Consider the following 19,115-nt stretch of genomic DNA (forward strand, 5'->3'; position numbering starts at 1 on the left):
TCATATATCCCATGTTGGTCTTGAACTAATTCTGTAGCCAGGGATGATCTTGAACTTCTTCTTCTTTTTTTTTCCCCCTCAGAGATGGGGTTTCTCTGTGTAACAGTCCTGACTGGCCTCAAACTTACAGAGATCCACCTGCCTCTGTCTCCCCAGTTAAAGGTGTGCACCACTACTGCCCAGCTGACCTTGAACTTTTGATCCTCTGACCTCCATCCCCACACCACAATGCTGGGATTATAAGCATGAGCCTCCATGCCCAGCTTACGGAGTGTTGTAGATCCAAGGTAGAGCCTCACGTATGCTACCCATGCATTCTATTGAACCACACCCCAGCCCAGTGGAACAAAATGTGAGCACATGTAACTTTAGCCACTTAATATTTGACTAAGACACCAAAAATATATCCCAAAGAAAGCATCTTCAAAAAATGGTCCTGGGAAAACTTGATATCCACATGCAGTAGAATTAAATTAGATGCATATTTATCATCTTGCACAAAAACTGACTCCAAATGGATCAAATGCCTAAACACGAAACTGAAAACACTGAAACTTCTAGAAGAAAACACAAGCAATACCTTATGTGATATAGGAAAGGACTTTCTGAATAAAACTCCATTTGCCCAAAAATTAAGGCCAACAATTGACAGCTGGGACTTTGTAAAACTAAAAGGCTTCTGAACACCTAAAGAAACAACCAACCCCGTGAAGAAGACCACAGAATGGGGGAGTCTTTGCCAGTTATACACTGACAGATGATTGATATCCGGAATATAAAAGAACTCAAAAAAAAAAAAAACAAACAAATAGAGTGAAAGAAAGAAAATGACTCATTTTTAAATATGGACCCAGGACCTGCATAGAAAGTTCTCAAAAGAAGAAAAAAAACATAGCTAAGAAATATCTCAATGTTTATAACCCCTAGAAATTAGGGAAATTAAATGAAAACAACTTTGAGATTTCATCTTACCCAAGTCTTAGAATGGCAAAGATCAATGAAACATCTGACAGAATGCTGGAGGGGTTGCAGGGAAAGGAGAATTCTTCCTCACTCTTGGTGGGATTGCAAACTGGTAAAGCCACTATGAAAATCAGGGTGAATCCTCAAAAATCTAAAAATATCCTACCATACAACCAAGCTGTGCCACTCCTTGGCATCTGCCCGGAGGACTTGACATCCTACTCCACAGATACTTACTCAGCCATATTCATTGATGCTGTGTTCACAATAGCTAGGAAATGGAAACAGCCTAAATGTCCTACGACTGATGAATGAATAATGAAAATGTGGCCCATATACATTATGAAATACTATTCATCTGTAAAGAAAAATGAAATAATAAACTTTGCAAGTAAATGAATGGAACATGAAAGACCATATTGAATAAGGTAACCCAGACCCAGAAAGACAAATGTTGCACCTTCTTTCTCACTGGAAGCCCCCAACTTCAAATCTACAGATGTGAGTATGGCCTATAATAACTACAGAAACCAGGAAAAGAAAATGGGACTGCTGCCTGGATAAGGGGGATGAGGAACAATAAAGAGGGGGATAGCACTGATCTGATTGGGGGGAGGAGGCTCTTTAGGGAGGGGAAGGGAAGTAAATACAGAAGGAAGGAGGTGGGAAAAATATAAACAATCTCTGAAAAAGCCCTAAGGAGCATAATATATAGTTTAAATGAGCTTTTCTCATCTAGGCTGATGGTGTTCCCTTCAAGAGCTGAAGACTAAACTAAGACCTGACACCAGGCATGAAAAGTCCTCTTTTGAGTTGTTGTCCAGGGCTGTCCAAGAGACTCCAAAACATACAGCCTATTGCTATTGCCCATGGCTGCCTACGTAGAGGTGGAAGGTAAGTCCCTATTGCTGAAGACCCTATGTACTTCAGAAAGAGGGCCTAGAAACCCCTACATTGGAACTGACCTGAATGACCCCTCCATGAGGACTAGGTTTCATGGTACCAGAAGGTACCATGGCCTGAGAACCCTAAGGGCACAGTAGTGGTACACACACTTCGGCGGTAACCAGAAGCTCTCTAGTTGGACTTAAGACTTGCTCAACAAGAGGGAAATCATGCCTGGAAACCTAGCTAACTAGGTTAGTGCTAGTGAAGTCATGGTTATTGGAGGAGAATCTAAAACCACTAATTTAATAAATCAGTACAATCTGTGACGACAATCTATAAACATTTGTCCTTATATCCGCAGATCTATGTGTCTTCATCCCTCACCAAATAAACTTTTCTTTGTAACAGATGGAGACCACCACAGAAAACCACAACCAATCAATATGCAGTTGTGGGGCCCAGTACCAATGGATACATTTACACAATACTCCGACATCGAAAGTTCAGGAAACACTCTGGAAGAGGGGGCAAAAAGACTGTCAGGAGGATCAGGTAGTTATTGTGAGATTGTGCCTCCTAGTAATGTCAGAAAATATGCCCATAAAGTATCACCAACAGGACTGTCCAAATGTGAGCTAAACGAGGGCGACACTAATGGACATGCCAAAGTGGATGAGGAAAAGCCCACAAGGCCTCACTCAACCCTGTACAAAGAACTACAGGCAACAGAGGAAAGCTGGAAGTGGAAGAGGTGGTCGAAGAGCACACGAATTGGCTGTCCAGTGCCTGATGGTCAGCCCTGAAAATATGTGTGCAAGTAATATTATATGGCCTGAGTAGGTTATATTTAGGAATGTATATGTGTATCCATATACATATATGCATGCAATAGCAATTAGTCAAAAAAGAGGTCATGAATTTGAAGGAGAGTGAGAAGGGATATATATGTGTATATATATATATATATAATATATATATGTATACATGTATATATATCTCCATGTATATATGGGAGTTTGGAGAGAGGAAAGGGAGAACTGTTATAATCTAAAAGAAGTGGGCACTCCCAGCTGCTGCTCCAGTCACTTTTTGCTGTGTCTTCTCTCTACTGTCATAGGCTCTAACTCTCTGGAACCGTGTGCTGTGGTTTCTCCATCAGAGAGCCCAGTCTACCCAATTCCAGCCTTTCTCTCTGTGGGTATACCTGTTCTTTCTTCATTCCCTCACCACTCCAGTCAGGTCCAAGTCCTGGAGGCCATGCAAAGACCTAACATCTTTATATATCAGACCACCATCAAATTAACATTAAGTTCTATGGCAAGAAAATGTGTATAAGGACACTAGTCTGCTGGGAAGCTAAAGCTAAACTATATACTTACTGTCTTATTGGAAAACTGTAATAGGATAAAGGGATTTAGTTAAAATTTGAATGTGTCCATGTGTGCATTGAAACAAATTTTGAATTGGTTTTTATAAAATTAACAATTTTCCTTTTATTAACCCTTTGCCAGGACTCTGCAGGCTGGCAAACTATTTGTTAAATAAATTAGGCATGTAAAGAAGACAGACTAGAAGGTGGCTATATAGCTTTTATTCATGACATTTGAATCCTTAAGCTCACACACAAATTTATTTCATAAATATTCTTTAGATTTATCTAGCTCTTCTAATTGATTTAATTATGTTAGTCTGCTTTCTTACAGTCAAACTCTTAACTGAATCACAAATGAAATGAAAATATAGTTAACATTTTTCAGATGTACTTAAAAAAGAAACAGGAAAACTTTGAAAGCAGAATACTAGAAGCTAGTAAAATAGCTTGCTTCATTAGAAATGACTCACCTTCTATGTTACACAAATTTTTACATATCATTGAAAATTTTTTACCTATATTTAATATTGCCCAGAGGAAAATAGCTTGTTATAAAAGTTTTTTTTTATAAACATTTTTAAAACCAGGAAAAAAATCATTACTTCCAAAATATACTTTGTTTGGCTAATTCTAGACAGGAATTAAAGTCAAAATAATCAAAGCCAGAATGACATTATTATCCAAATGATGCCTTTGCCATTTCTTGAAGACATGCTATATTTCTTTTTTTTTTTTTTTTTTTTAGTGTGGTATCATTTAGGCTAAGAGATTGGAAATGATTGGAAATGATGTGCTTTCACCAGCGACAATGGACTGGGTAAATGGTGGACTGGCATAAATCAAATTCCTTAATGTTTTCTAGTTAAGGAAAATTTCAACCAAATCCAGCATGTTGTGAAGAAAGATGTTAAAAGTAGGAAGACAGGAAATTTGGAATCGCTCAACATAACCTGGTTAGAGTTTCATATAGACAACTAAAATAGGGAAGAAAATCCAAAGATTTCTCTTATAGCAAGACTAGAAGAAACACAGCAGGGTCTGGAGGAGGCATGAGATACCTTATCAGATTCACAGTGTGCAGTGTCTATACCACAGACACAGGGAGAGCTTTGGAGGAGTTTCTAGCTCAACTATAGACATGCTTAATGGTAGAATGGCAAACTTCTGAGAGGATGCCACAGCAGGGGTGATTTTGAAGGAAGGCTGAAGGACCACTGGTTTAGTCTTCAGACAGTTCATGAATGTGCAAACAATGTTCTTGTTAAGCATGTGCTGCTGCTGTGCAGTCTCTGGACCTTCCAAATACAGGGCATGAGAAAAGCCTGGAGCTTGAGGGGACTATGTGGCCTGGGTTGGATAGAAGATTGGATAGAAATTTCAGTGGGTCACACAGAGGATTCTGTAGAACTTCTATACCTGAATATCTGTAAAAGGAGAACAGGTTCTACCTGAAATGTTGCTGGCATGATTGGGAGAAAGGAAGAATAAGTTAGGAATCTCTGAAGTTCCTTTTATTCATCCTAGCTCTGAAAAAAAGCAGAAGACACTCAAGGAAGAGAGGATCAACAGTCTAAGAAGCAGAAAAAGACTCTAGATCAGTAATTCAATCCATCCTTTCCATTATTGTTTGAAGGAAGAGCTTTGTCCGGCTGCCACCAATTGGCTGAACCTAAAAGGAAGCCAGAGGCAAGGGAGGCCTGGAGGAGGTGCTTGTAGGTCACTTTGGGGACAGAATTGGAAGGACTAATGTTCTGTTTCTTCAGTGCATCCCAAGTTCAAACCTTTACCCCAGAGGGCAGATTGGAAATATCTTACTAAGATGGTTGATATCCATATCTATTAGGATAAAAATGTGTGGCTTGTGATCTCACAGTGTGCCCAGGCTTGTGGATATGTTGTTTATTTGAAATTATCAAGATCTAAAAAAAAAAATACTTCATTCCTAATCATCTCTTTTGCAGAGGCACAACCTACTGTGAAGGTTAAGATGTTTGCCTCCCCAAAATCATTAGTAGTCACCTCACCCTCAACAAGAATGTATGAATAGTCAGGTATAGTGGCACATACCTTTAATCCCAGCACTCAGAAAGCAGAGGCAGGATGATCTCTCTGAGTTCAAGGCCAGCCTGGTCTACAGAGTGAGTTTCAGGATACCCAGAACTATGTAAAGAGACACTGTCTCATAACATATGAGCTGAGCTCAACGAGTAAACGAGAGGTCTGAATGGGAAGTCACTAAAGAAACACACACACACACACACACACACACACACACACACACACACACAAGCACCCCCTCATGCACCCATGCACGTACACGTGCATACACGCATGCACACTTTACCTCTGGCTGTAGGCTCATACACACTTCCATGAACCAGCATTCTTATGTATTGTTTGCAAATGAAAAATTCCTGCTCCTTTTCATCTTAAGTGGAAAGGACAGACTCCTTTCACACTGCTTTACCTTCCACAGTAAAGGATTTAATGTTGGGGAGTGTAGACTTCTGATAACATGAAGGAGTGAAGTATACATGTTGAACTTCATATTCCATAAATGGTGTGTGTGTTGAACCTCAGAGTTTAACGATGAATTATGAATTGGCTCAGGCAGATAACCCCTGAGCCCACTGATTAATCTTCAATCAGGCATTCACATTTTCTAACATGATGTAAGGAGAATACATCATCACTGTGAACATTCTTACCCTCGACATGTTATCCTAAATCTCACAATGAGCAGAATATAATCCTCTAGAATGTGGGCATATCCCATAAACAAATCAGCTTAGGTTCTTTAGTAATGCCAGTCATAAAAGACAGATCACACACACACACACACACACACACTCACACACACACACACAGAGAGAGAGAGAGAGAGAGAGAGAGAGAGAGAGAGAGAGAGAGAGAGAGGAAATGATAATCTATTGGTGGAAATGAAGACAGTTAAATACAACGTGTAGTTTTTGATTATATCCTAGATTTTTTTTTTAAAAGAAAAGTCAACTACAAAGAATTTTTTGAGGCAGAATTTGAACATCCGTTTCAGGCTCTTGGAGCTGATGACGCTGAAGCTGGATAGGATAATGTTCTCATTGCTAACAGGAGGGCATGATAACGTATTTTAAAACTTTATGATGACTGTAATTTGGTTTTTTGATGGTTCAGCCATGAGTGCATATACAGTGAGGAAGAAACAAGGCGATGTGCTGACACTCGCTACATTTAAAGGACATAGGGTGCTCAGAATCTTTCAATTGTGAATTTTCCCAGAGTTAAAATAAATGTACAAGAACGAGGTTAGGAGAAAGAAACAGGCCTGGAGCTGTCCTAGGGGCTGTGAGGATCTCCTATTCACAAGACAGATGTATGGAAGATAAGGTCAGGCCAAAGGCTTAGAAACAGCCCAGGAAGATTTTTCTTTAGAATTTGCCAAACAAAGTTCTGTAGAAATATGAACACCTTATACTTTAAAAAGGCAGAGCAATTGTCTAGACTTTCCTCCAAGAGCTGATTAGTGCAATTAACAATACAAGCCAGAGAAAAATCATTCTAAGAAGTTAAAAAAATATTTAGAATTTTTAAAGCTGGATAGAAATTTCACAACAATTGATAGAAGATAACTAGAGATAAACGCCAAATGCCTTCAGAGTCAGGCTTCCCCACGGGCTGAGCATTACTGGAATGCAGGCACATACTCAACTCCCTACTGCGTGAGTCCTGCAGCTGGTCAAGGTCAAGGCAGCAGAGGCTCCCCAAGGCCATGGCCTGTCATGTCTCATTGCCACCCTCCCGCACACCCATGAAGTGTGTTACTACTGTGCATTGCCTAGGTCAGGAATTCAGGGCTTGGTCTCTCTGGACCCTTAGGCAGATACGCTTTTAGGCCAAATTGCCTATCTTGGTCTCTAAAAGTTACTTAGGGAGAAAAGAGAAAGTTCCTGTAGATTGGAGAAGTAGTAGTGTTGGGTTTCATAAGACAACATCCATGAGACAGGAAGTAAGGGTTGTTCTAAGCATAGTTCCATCATGTAGAATGTCACTGTCCATACAGTCAGCCTTTTCATCAATAGGCAAATATGTCACACTTTCTAGGATTTTGTGGCAGTCACAAACGGCTTTAACATATTATATATACTAAATAACATCAGTCTAGCTTAGTCACCTTTTGTTATTACATGAACTGCAAGAGTACATTCATATCTACTTCCCTCCACCAATACACACTTTATTAAAATCAAATATCATGGGAAGTATGAGTACTTCTTAGTCAATCTGTCAGAACCACAGTTTTGTGAATCAATCAGAGAAGGCAACATTTCATTCATGAAGGCTTCCAAAGGCAGGAGATAACACAGAATGGTTATTCTGACTGCTGGAAGGAACACATTGAATGGATAGAAGGGAGACCTTAGCGACTGCAGCACACCCACTAGACAGAAATGAACTTTGTGTCATCATATAACACAGGAGCTGGGGGGAGAGAGAGAGAGAGAGAGAGAGAGAGAGAGAGAGAGAGAGAGAGAGAGAGAGAGAGAGAGGAGAGCGCTACACAGAGGGGGGAGAGGAGAAAGAGGAGAAAATAGAGAGTGGAGATCATAGAGAAGAGAGAATGATAAAGAAATGGAGAAAGAAGGGATGGGACAGGGAGGGAAACCAGGGATCAGAGGAAGGGACAATGGGAGGAGAGAAAACATCAGCTGAGTTCAGAAGCTCTGGGGTCAAGCTGGGGAGGCTACAAGACAAGTGTATTTGATCCCCATGTACCAAATACCAACTGTCTGGTCTTGTCACTGAAATCCTAGCACTGTGATATGTCTGGGTAGCCAGGACTCACTACCCCTCAGTGGAGACCAAACACCGCACTAATCTGGCTCAAGATCCCAGGGGTCATTTGTGACTTTATTTCTCTCTTCTGGGAAATGGGAAAGTACATCTTCATGGAAGAGTTTAGAAATGACTGTTAGGATCCATCCTGACCAGGGCCGAGTGGTAATGCACTTCAGCTCACTTCCAGTCCCAGACTCTCCCCAATGGTGAGCATGTGAATGGCCTGCCTGGGGCGCAGATCACACACCCCATCGGGTGGTCCCTGGTGAAACCGCCTATGAGGGAAATGCCATGGACGCTGCCAGGAGAACTGCAGGCCCCTCCCAGCTCCGAGCCCCATACAAGGTTAAGCCACAAGCCCAGAGCCAGTCCGCAGGGACTGGAGGAGAGGTGGGATAGGAAAAGGTACTGCTTATATGGTATTCCCCAAATTTGCTTGGTACTTAGAAAAATAAATGACAGAGAAGTTAGTCAAGAAGTCTGGAAAGACATAAGTGGAAAAGAACAACAAAGACAAAAAACCTCTCAGTCTCAAAACCTGAATTCCAGTGAAGCCTAGGGGGCAGGTCACAGGCAGAAGTACGACGTGGGGAAGTGCAATGGCCTCTCCCACACCATCCTCAGCCTAAGGCAGCAAGGCTGGTCCTTCATGCTGTGGTCTGCCTGGCCCACGAGCCCTGGCTAGCAGCACTTAGAGGGTTAAGAGCGCACGAAGTGGGTAGGAGACATCTCTCAGAAGTCCGTGTGGGGCTCCAGCTTTCCTGCTCCTGGAAGTAGGGACCATTTCAGCCGGGGAGGGCCACTTCCTGTCCCATGGGGACTCCTGGGAGAAACAGTGCTCCTTTCTTCCGGAAGATGAGGTGGAATGTTAGTGACACATCCTGGTTGTCATCTCTTTCTGGAAAGCAAGGAGAGAGGGGCTGTTAGGGGACAGTAAGCAGAGCAATATGGAAATGCAATGGGGGGGCATTTACCTGGAACCTTTAAACCAAAGGTTGCAAGCCTGAGCCATGTTCCATTTAGTCCTGTAGGCTTGAGTGCTCTCGAGTTCTCTCTCCCTCCCGCTCTCTCTTGTACTAAGACACTGTTTAAAATATTTTTCTCTCTTGCACAAAATCCAAACGACTTGTCTTTTCTGGGGGCGGGGGGGAGGAAGATCTGGAGCCACTGAGCACTTGGAATTGGAGAACATTCCTCTGTGGACAGAGAATGGCCTCCAAGTTCATCCCCACCTCTTCCCATTGTCTCTCCAGGGAGAGCCGAGAACCACTTGCCAACTGGTAGGATAACAGGTTTGGGTTGCTATTTTTAGACTAGAAAACATCTTCCATTTGACTAAGTTTCAATCAAAGATGGGAAAAATGAAGACTGTAATCTTGTACAAATCAAGAAAAGTGGGAAGAGGAAAGGAAGAAATCCCAGAGTCCAGCTCGCAGTCCACCTATGCTCATTACCTGCCTGTCTCTCACAGGAACTTGTGGATCCCAAATGTGCCAGCCTTTCTTCTCCTTGAGACTCTGCACAGGCTGGCCCGTTCCTATCCCATCTCACCTCTACCCTCTTTACCTGGCTAATGGCCATTCATCTTTCCAGTTCAGCATGATGACACCAATTGGCTGAATGACCTCATACCCACCCACCTTTGGAGGTGGTCATGCCTTTCAGCTATGCACACCTTGGCTTTTGTATAAGGTGTACTGGCTCTGGGTGTGTTAGTTTCAATGATAATGGCTCCCATAGGCTAATATGCTTGACTATTTTGTCCCAGTTGGTGGAACTATTTGGGAAGGATTAGGAGATATGGACTGTGGCACAAATCTTAGAAGGTCTTATTAACAAAAACAAACCTGGGGCCAGGTACTGGGGTCAACAGTGGAAGATCAGAGAAGCAGAACAAGCCACAGCCACCTCACATCACCAATTCCTCAGCTGATCCTGTTTCCTCAGACTGGAAGCCTCTGTGTCCTCATAGCTGAATGGATCTCAGCTGAACTGCTGCTACTCACAGCCTGAAAGCTTAACCAGGCTCTAGTTCCTGGTCCTCACGCCTTAATACCTTTCTGCTTCCTGCCATCACTTCCTGGGATTAAAGGCTCTTGTCACCATAACTGGCTGTTTCCAGTGTGGCCTTGAACTCACAGAGATCCAGGCGGATCTCTGCCTCTGGAATGTTAGGATTAAAGGCATGTGTGCCACCATTTTCTGGCCTCTATATCTAGTGGCTGTTCTGTTCTCTGACCCCAGATAAGTTTATTAGGGTGCACAATATTTTGGGGAGCATATCACCACAGTGGACTTGTTGGAGAGGTGTTCCCACTAGACTGAGACTCACTAAATGTCAGGAAGAAAAAACACTCATTGCAATTGTACACAGGCTTTCACCTTGGTTTGTCTCCCCAATCTTTCTCACAATGCTGGCACAAGGGAGTTCTTTTTTCACTTTAAGAAAAATGTGGGCTGCAGGCTGAAAAAGAGCCTTGAGCTTGTCAGCATTTAGGGAAGACAAGACTAAGGCATTTTAATTAGATGAGTGAGTTCTGAGTTCCACTTGCTGCTGAACTGACTCAGCTGCTCCATCTCTTGAATGCTGACCTGGGTCATCCCAGACAATAAAACAGCAAACACCGGAGTCAAAGGAGTTAGTGTGGGAGTGCCCTGGTGCTCAGAACGCTGCGTGAAAACCATACACACTGTGTGGGTTAAAGAAATAACACACAGCGTGAAATCTAGGTACTCTCACATTGCTTATTAAACACGGGCAATTTCCTACTGCATTACAGCCAGTAAACAAATGCATGTGCAGAACTCCTAAGGATCATTTACTTGTGCTTACTAATTGGACCACATAGTAGGAGACAGGGCTCGTGTTCTCAAGGACCTACAGTCTCCTAGGGAGGAGGAAAAGTGGTGGATCACAAGCTGGAATAATGCCACTGCAAGTATTTATTTACTGAGAAAGACACGAAGCATGTTGGAACCCGGGTCAGACATGTTGAAGTCTCACTTCTGCCCCCTTACTGTCCACCCACAGGAATTCTAAGAGCATCTTGTTTTAGGTGAAATGTCTGTTTGGGGGGACATCTTCTGTAACTCCAAAAGAAGGCATAACCGTGTCTCCCCCCTGTAACAGCCAAGCACCCTTCTTCACCAGTGGAACAGTCCATCGACTTCATTTCTGCCTCCTGGATCATCCCATGCAAGATCCTATAGAATCCAAGAGAGAGGGGCCGTTTGCTCTTGCATCACCAGTGCCTGGTAATCCAGCTTCAGGGAACGTTGGCACAATCAAGCAACGCACAGGTCCCCAGTCTCTTCCCCTGTAAGATGTACTGTGATAGTCAGTAGATCAAGGGAAGCTTAAATGGATTCATAGATGCTCAGACTCAATACATGTTAATTCCCCCTCTGATCTCTTCCTATAGAGATGGGGTTCGGAATCACAAATCCAACAGCAGCCACTCAGTCCTTGCTGGCCGGTAGCCACCTGGGGAAGAGTTTTCTGTTGATAAATACCCTAGCACGGCGGCGCTGAAGTTTAGAGGCAGGGGAGGCTGCCCAGCGGGAGCAGAGAGGTGAGATTGGCTCAGGGAGCTGCATGTGTGCTGGAGCAGAAAGCTCATGACCACAGCAGGTGCGGACAGCAAGAATATACACATGCAGAAAGAGCCAGGCGCTTTCTTCGAGGAAAGGAAATTACTCAAGAGACGCCTAAGAAAAAGCTACTGTTCCCGCCTCAAGTTTCCAGAGGCTCCTGTGAGCTGGGCACAGTGGTATAACCATGGTAATCGCGACACTTGGGAGGCTGAAGCAGGAGGATTGTGAGTTTGAGGCTAGCCTGGGGTATAAACAAGCAAGGAAATGAAAAACAAAACCAAGGTTCTTATATGTTGAGTTAGCATTTGACAAAGACTGTGCATTTGAGAGAAAGAGTAATTCCAAGGATAAACATGACTGCAGTTTTATAATTAACCCTGTAATTACTGGCAATGGATCAGTGTGCTCCAAGAAAGAGAGGAAGGGGCTTTTGATGAGCGCCCAGGAAGTGCTCAGCGCTTTGGGGTGGCTGTGTCATGTGTATGTAGATCTCCCAGAGGGATCGTTGGACAGAAGAATCCTACTCTTGGAGCTGAACTGCTTTGTTCCAAATGAACTGCGGCTTAACCAGGGACAGGTGCTTCTAAAAGGCTGAGGTCTCTCCTGCTCACGCTCGCTGCTCTGCACGTACATCCTGCAACCCTGGCTGGAGCCTTGAGAGATGGATGTGTGCTGCACTGACCAGGCAGGAGATTGAGAAGACAGGATGACTTACCAAAGCCACACGGAGAGTGGCAGGCGTGGGGCTCCAACTGAAGCCTGTGCGAATGTGAAGGCCAGAACTTTCCCCACAGCGCGGGTTTTCTGAGCCAGTAATACACACGCACTTGAGTGACGACTTGGAAATTAATTGACTCATGCATTAATTATAGATGGAGGCAGGCCATTTCTGAATTTTTCACCCGTCCCCATCCCCCCACCCTTGGAGCTGGAACCCTGCAGTTTCCTTAGGCCAAATCAGGCTATTGCGCCCCTTCCCACTCTCTTCTCCCACCATCCCCCGGAGCTGCCTGTAACCCCACAGCTCCTTCAGGACGTGAGCCTTTTGAGACCCCATTCCCCGATCCTTTCCTGTGGAAGAAACCCCTCCTCCTAGAGCTTGGCCTTCGGTTTTCTCTCGTCCTCGCCTTTGGGCCTCTACAAAAGCCGCTGGCTTAGTCAGGCTAAGCCCCTGACCCTGTTGAGTGTGGTGACGACCCACTGAACGGCTTGGTCCTCCCTGAGTCCTGGGGACGCCCACGACTGCAGGCCACAGTGACATTTTTCCTTTACTGTCATCCAGGGGACCTGCCAGAACGCTAGCGTACTTTTCCTTCAGCTGGACTGACATCAGTTTGAATTAGGAGCTGCCACAGAAAGAAGCATGAAAACAATTACGTTTCTCAGAGTATGTTTAAAACACGGAAGAGTTTTTGAAAAAAGTGGAGAGAAGGTGAACACATTCAGAGACCATATGGTCTTATCCAAGGCCCTTGAGTTAGGCTGTGAAGACTTAGGAATGGGCCTTTTCTCACCACAGTGTGGGCTCGAACGCGCAGAAGAAAAGCTGTTTCTGAGATGCCTCTTACAAGCAATGGTTGTGACCACAGTTCACAAACTGAAAGATACTGTCCTTGCATCTGCTCTTTGAAAATCTACAGGCCTGGGCCGACAAGATGGCTCAGCAGGTCAAAGTGCTTGCTACCATACTGAAAATGTGAGTTCGAGACTCACATTGGTGGAAGGAGAGACCTGACTCTTTTCAAGTTGGTCTCTGACCTCCACAAGCACGCCATGCTCTCACATTGAATTTTTTCAAGTACAGGCTCCAAGGCTGTATTATACTATTTTGCCACTTGGTGGCGCCATCGAACCATTTAAAGAAGCGTTCATCTGGCATCATCATGGCTCTCCTCACTGATCCTCCTGCAGGCTAACCAGTAGGGCCAAAGACATTCCTTCATTCCTTCCTCAAGGGGAGCGTCTCAGAATCTTCCACTCTTTAAAGAAGACTTCTCTATGGCTGGTCACGCGGAAAGCCACTGTATAAGGCAGGCCGCCAAAACCTGCAACGTGCTTAGAGCTTTTTCTGCAGGGGGCATTTTTCTGGCAGGTCTCTGGCAAGACACTGTGTTTGGCTTGTTGATGAAGAAAATCGCCGCATTTGGAGGTTGGTTTGTTTGTTTATTTAATGATGCAGCTATTCCACTCCTGGGCACACACCTCACCACAGAGAGATACATGCACAGTCATGTTCCTCCTGCTCTGTTCACAACAGCACGGAAATGGAACCAGCCTAGATGCTCATTAGCAGAGGAAGGGACAATGACAATGGGGCGCATCCATGTACAAATGGAATTTTATTCGGCTGTAAAGAGAAATGGCATTTATGAAATCTGTAGGATAATGGGTGGATTTGGGAAGTGATTAAGCATGATGTCAGAAAGACAAAAACTACATGTTCTTTCTTACACTCAGTTCTTAGCCTGTAGTGTGTTATGTGTGTGTGCGCGCGTATACACAAATGTGGATAAAGTCTAAAAGGCTAGAAAAGGTACCAAAGAAGGTAAAAATGGGCGATTAGGAAGTCAAGGGTGGGTAAAAAGGACACTTAGGCTGAATTCAACACCATACAAACAGCCAGGCCAACCAGCTTCCCCAGGTCTCCACCAGCCTGGTGTCTTGGAGTTTCTCGCAGGCTGCTGCTTCTACCCAGTAAATGGGCTCCATTCCTCTATGCCTAGCAAATTCTCACAGCTTACAGGATGCTCTGAAAGCGTTATTCGCTCCATTCTGGGTCCCCATGGCCTGGCTTCCTGCTAGCTTTGGAATTCATTACACAATTAGCCTTAATCTGAATTGTATATTGTGCATCTCTTAGTGTATATTGTTATGTGATGAAGGATATTTTTTCAAGCCATATGCAGTAAATATGATTTGAGGCAGTTATAAATAAAACTTATATTCAACATGAGTATATAGCTGGGCAAATGAGATTATGTATGTTTTTATGTTATCAATTTCTGATATTTTTGTCTTTGGCATAGTCTCTGGATTTTTAGATACTTTTAATACTCATATTATTTGTTGCTTTAAAAAAAGCTCTAGTAACTTAAAAAGCAATAAAAGAGGAAACAGAATAAGAAACTCAATAGAAGTCACATTTAATTTTAGAAATGAAGTTTCAGTGCGTTTGCCTGGTTTTTGTAGGGAAGGTGGGGTGGGGAAAAGAGCCTAAGCTTTGTATAAGTTACACAATGCCTTGTCTGATCTCAGCTTTTAAAACTAAAAATGGCCTCTGTTAAATAGTATTGTGAGGTGATTTTGACATCCATTGATCACATTTCTAGAAGTTCTATGATTTAAACATCATCATCATCATCATCATCATCATCATCATCATCTCACTGAAACAAAGTCTCCTTAAGTGGATCTGATTGGTCTGGGAATTGTCTGGATATCATGAGTCCCAAGCTAGCAGATAGTTCACTTGAAAATTGAGTTTACATGAAAGGGGTACCCCACCCTGTCCCCCCTCCTTCCCTACTTCCTGCCTGGGAATCTGAGAGCCTGGCTACAGGCTCCTGCTGTGAACCCCTCTACTCCCCAAAAGTATAAGAGACCCCCACTATGTGTTCTGTCTCTGGTGCTGGGGCCTCAACTTTCCTTGGAGCCCCTGACATGCAGCTGCCACTCTGTCTTTCTGTCTATCCATGGTTATAATAACTCTTCTAATAAACTCCTTCATCCTCAGCAATGTATCTTTTGAACCGTCCACCTCATCCAAAACTTAACCTAGATTCGATTGGCCCCGAGCTGGAACCACTTGTCCAAGTTCACATAGCTTCTGAGTGGCTTTCAATCCAGATGGAGGTGACTGGAATACAAGCAAGCAAACCCTCTGCTCTTCCCATTATTCCACATGGGGGAGATGCATGTGGCTAATAACGTCAGTGGTAAAATGCCCAGGGACACAAGAGCAACAGCATCTTGAACCCAGGCTTTCTTTTAGTCCGCAGCACTCTGCTGACTGCGAGGAAAAAGAGTGTGAATTACCAACAGCAAAGACAACTAAGGCAGAGAAAGAGGAGGGCAGAGAGGACCATGGGTGCAGAAGTCCAGCATGTGGAACACTTGGGGCCGCAAACTGTGAGGGCGGCCTCGGAGCCGATGGCCCCTCCCCAGCTCACAGTCGTTAAAACGCCATGGCTTGCACCAGAGTCAGGTGAGAAGCCTACAATACAACCTTAGACTTGATCCAGAGGGAAAAGCTGTCAGCAAACTTGGGACCCACAGATACTCCTGCCTCTGCCTCTCCCACACACTCCTGAAGTCACAGACATGACACGGGATAGAAAAGGGACCTGGCTCGCTGTGCCCCGTCTCCAGTGACAGATCTCAATCAGCACATTGTAAACCTGGTGTGATGAAGGCTGCTGAAAATGTCTGACCAAAAAAAAGCAAAGGCCGTGGGGGTGTGGTTTCCTACCAGGTGCTTCCATGCTGACCACGCAGCAACACTGCCCGCACCCCCAGCCCCTGGTGCCTATGCAGGTCTGGCCCCTTCTTCCCTCTGCGGTCTCAGAGGTTCAGTTCTGGGAAAGGGCCCGAGAAGTGCAGAAACCTGGTGTAGACATCCCCACTGGACCAGCTGGACTGTTGTGTAGACATTCCCACTGGGCTGTGCTGGACTGCTGTGTAGGCATTCCCACTGGACCAGCTGGACTGCTGTGTAGACATTCCCACTGGACCAGCTGGACTGCTGTGTAGACATTCCCACTGGACCAGCTGGACTGCTGTGTAGACATTCCCACTGGACCAGCTGGACTGCTGTGTAGACATTCCCACTGGACCAGCTGGACTGCTGTGTAGACATTCCCACTGGACTAGCTGGACTGCTGTGTAGGCATTCCCACTGGACCAGCTGGACTGCTGTGTAGACATTCCCACTGGACCAGCTGGACTGCTGTGTAGACATTCCCACTGGACCAGCTGGACTGCTGTGTAGACATTCCCACTGGACCAGCTGGACTGCTGTGTAGACATTCCCATTGGACTGTGCTGGACTGCTGTGTAGACATTCCCACTGGACTAGCTGGACTGTTGTAGGTGACATGGAACCCACATAACCTGCTGGGTGTTGCTAGTACACACTTTTATCCTAGCACCTTCCTTTAATCCCAGCAGAGGCAGGTGGATCTCTGTGAGTTCACGGCCAAGCTGGTTTACACAGTGAGTTCTAGGCCAATTAGGGGTTATAATGAGACCTCTCTCAATAATGAAACAAAATGAACCCCATAGCCTGGAAGAGTTCTGTTCTGATGGCAAACGGGCGCTTTGGGTAGAGGGTAGGGTGTGAAGATGGCCTTTCATCTCACACGGTCCATTTCTTAGAGACTTGAAAGTCTCTACATTGTGTCCATATTATACCTGTTTACTTCATTCATTATGTGCTATCCCTCCACTTCCTCCCAAAAGCATGCAGATTAGAAACATCAACCATCTTGAAAATCCCATTTCTGCCATGGTATTCCCTTCCCTGCCTTATTGCCCATTGCTGCCCAGGTGAGGTCTCTACTAAGACTGACCTACTTTCTCTCTGAAGCTGGCTCCGGGCCACACCCACTCATCCATAGCCGGAGAGAGGTCCTTTCTGTCTGCAAACACAGGTAAGGGTGCATCTGACTATGTGAGAACCATGGGGACGTTGGTGTGAAAGCACCGCAGAGAACAGGCAGATGTGGTGTTGGGCTCTGTAAAATCAGAATAGACTTTCTCTTAGCTCCAAAGACCCAGAAGGCCTTGCTCCATCATGCTACCTTGCAGCCGTTCCAGAGTGCACCCCAGAGTAAGAAGCGGGGCTCTCTCCTCAGCCCCTGCTGGTTTCCTCAGCAGCACTGGCAAGGGCGGCACTGTGGAGGTCCAAAGAGACACAAGAGCGGTCCCCACATCCCTTCTCGCTTTCCTGCCTGATGTACTAGCAGCCTGCACACCTGGTCTGCAAGGACCTCAGTCTCTACATCCATCACAGTGCCTGGCACATGCCGGGTTTCTGCACTTGTTCCTTTAGCACTGGGATGCCCAGAACACTCCAGCTCATCCTTCCAAGCCTTGCTCAGGGGTCTCTGAAGCTTCCAAGCCATCTAGATGGGAGACAGAGCAATTCTTCAGAAAGGGAAGAGGATCCCAGGGTGGAGAAGGAGAAAGAGTCTCGGGGTTGCTAACCATGCCTCCTGGAAGCTGATTCTCCCTCAGGTGGGTAGAAATAGAGAGCCGAGTCAAAGGTCAGCTGCTGGCTGGAGTAACATATGCAGAGAAAGGAAGAAGAGAGGTTAAGTGAAGTAAAAAAGCAAAATATAAAACATCCCAAACAATTCCCCAGCCAGCTCCCTGCAGAACAGTGGGGCTGCTAAAGATGCAGGAGCTGAGAGACGGCCTCCACCCAGCCTGGAGGCGGGCAGAGGCTTGGTGCTGGGACCACAGCTGTCCCAATAAGGCTAGTTTCCATTTCCCGTGGTGAGGACTTCTTTTCTCACTTTCCAGAATCCAAGTAGCTGTGGGGACCAGGGGGAATAGCATTGGTCCTTGGGCGGATGCCCTTGGCAATTCCTGAAGCTAAGCTTTTCCCACCTCACTTCTCGGAACAGATGGGTGAGTCCATGGGACTTGCTTGTCCACCATGCAGGGTGAGGTGTGCCCGGCTGTTTTCATGATATGGAGTGAAGGCTGAAGGTCAGAAACTCTGTGAGCCACCAGGGCGAACGCAGGGTGAATCTTTATGTCATTTCCTCCCCTGAGCTCAGAGATCTTCCTTCTGGCCCCCAAGCAGGCAGACTTTCTGGGAGGAAGTTTCTGTTCAATTGTGGTCAGACTGACCAGCAGGTAATACCAGATTATAAGGTCCACACATTTTGCACACAACTGTCTTTATAACGCAACTGTGCCCACTGAACAAGAACTTGTGGGGTGGGAAACTCTAGTTGGAAGCTGACAGCAGTTACTCTAATATATGTACATCTACACACTCACAGACTTCACTTTGTGACAGCGATGGGTGATGGGCGATGCATAAAGTGGTGTAAGAAAGACGGGGTGAGCCGGGCGGCGGCGGTGGTGCACACCTTTAATCCCAGCACTCAGGAGGCAGAGCCGGGCGGATCTCTGTGAGTTCGAGGCTAGCCTGGTCTACACAGTGAGATCTAGGGCAGGCACCAAAACTACAGGGAGAAAGATGGGGTGATGATACAAGGACCTGGCAAGCCAGCAAGCATCTTGTGTCCTCACCGCGCACATCTATCTTTCGCTATGTGCCAGACACTGACTGCACTATACAGCATTACTCAGGATGTCACCGTGTGTGTGGTCTCCATCTCAACTCTGCAGAAGGAACCGATGGCCAGCATTTTGGCACAGGCACATACACAGTCATCAGGACAGCAAGTCTGAAGCTTCCCAGTCTGTCCTTCTCTGGGGTCCATCAGCTACA

The 19,115-nt window shown here is 45.2% G+C and overlaps 1 protein-coding gene and 1 long non-coding RNA gene across 2 annotated transcripts in view; one reads left to right on the forward strand and one right to left on the reverse strand.

Annotated features, from left to right (window-relative positions):
* The first annotated feature begins 842 nt into the window (after window positions 1-842).
* On the forward strand, window positions 843-2,580 carry LOC131904653 (uncharacterized). Its single transcript, XR_009377791.1, has 3 exons — window positions 843-1,464; window positions 1,703-1,857; window positions 2,260-2,580. It is a non-coding gene; the product is annotated as an uncharacterized LOC131904653 (long non-coding RNA).
* Window positions 2,581-8,581: 6,001 nt separating this feature from the next.
* Mob3b (MOB kinase activator 3B) overlaps window positions 8,582-19,115 on the reverse strand; it is a 204,559-nt gene continuing 194,025 nt past the window's right edge. Inside the window, exon 4 of the mRNA XM_059254100.1 lies at window positions 8,582-8,954. Within this exon, the coding sequence (XP_059110083.1) occupies window positions 8,925-8,954 (30 nt within the window). The 3' untranslated portion in view covers window positions 8,582-8,924. The remainder of the gene's footprint in view (window positions 8,955-19,115) is intronic.

Source organism: Peromyscus eremicus, chromosome 2 (genome assembly GCF_949786415.1).
Source record: "Peromyscus eremicus chromosome 2, PerEre_H2_v1, whole genome shotgun sequence".
NCBI lineage: Eukaryota > Metazoa > Chordata > Mammalia > Rodentia > Cricetidae > Peromyscus > Peromyscus eremicus.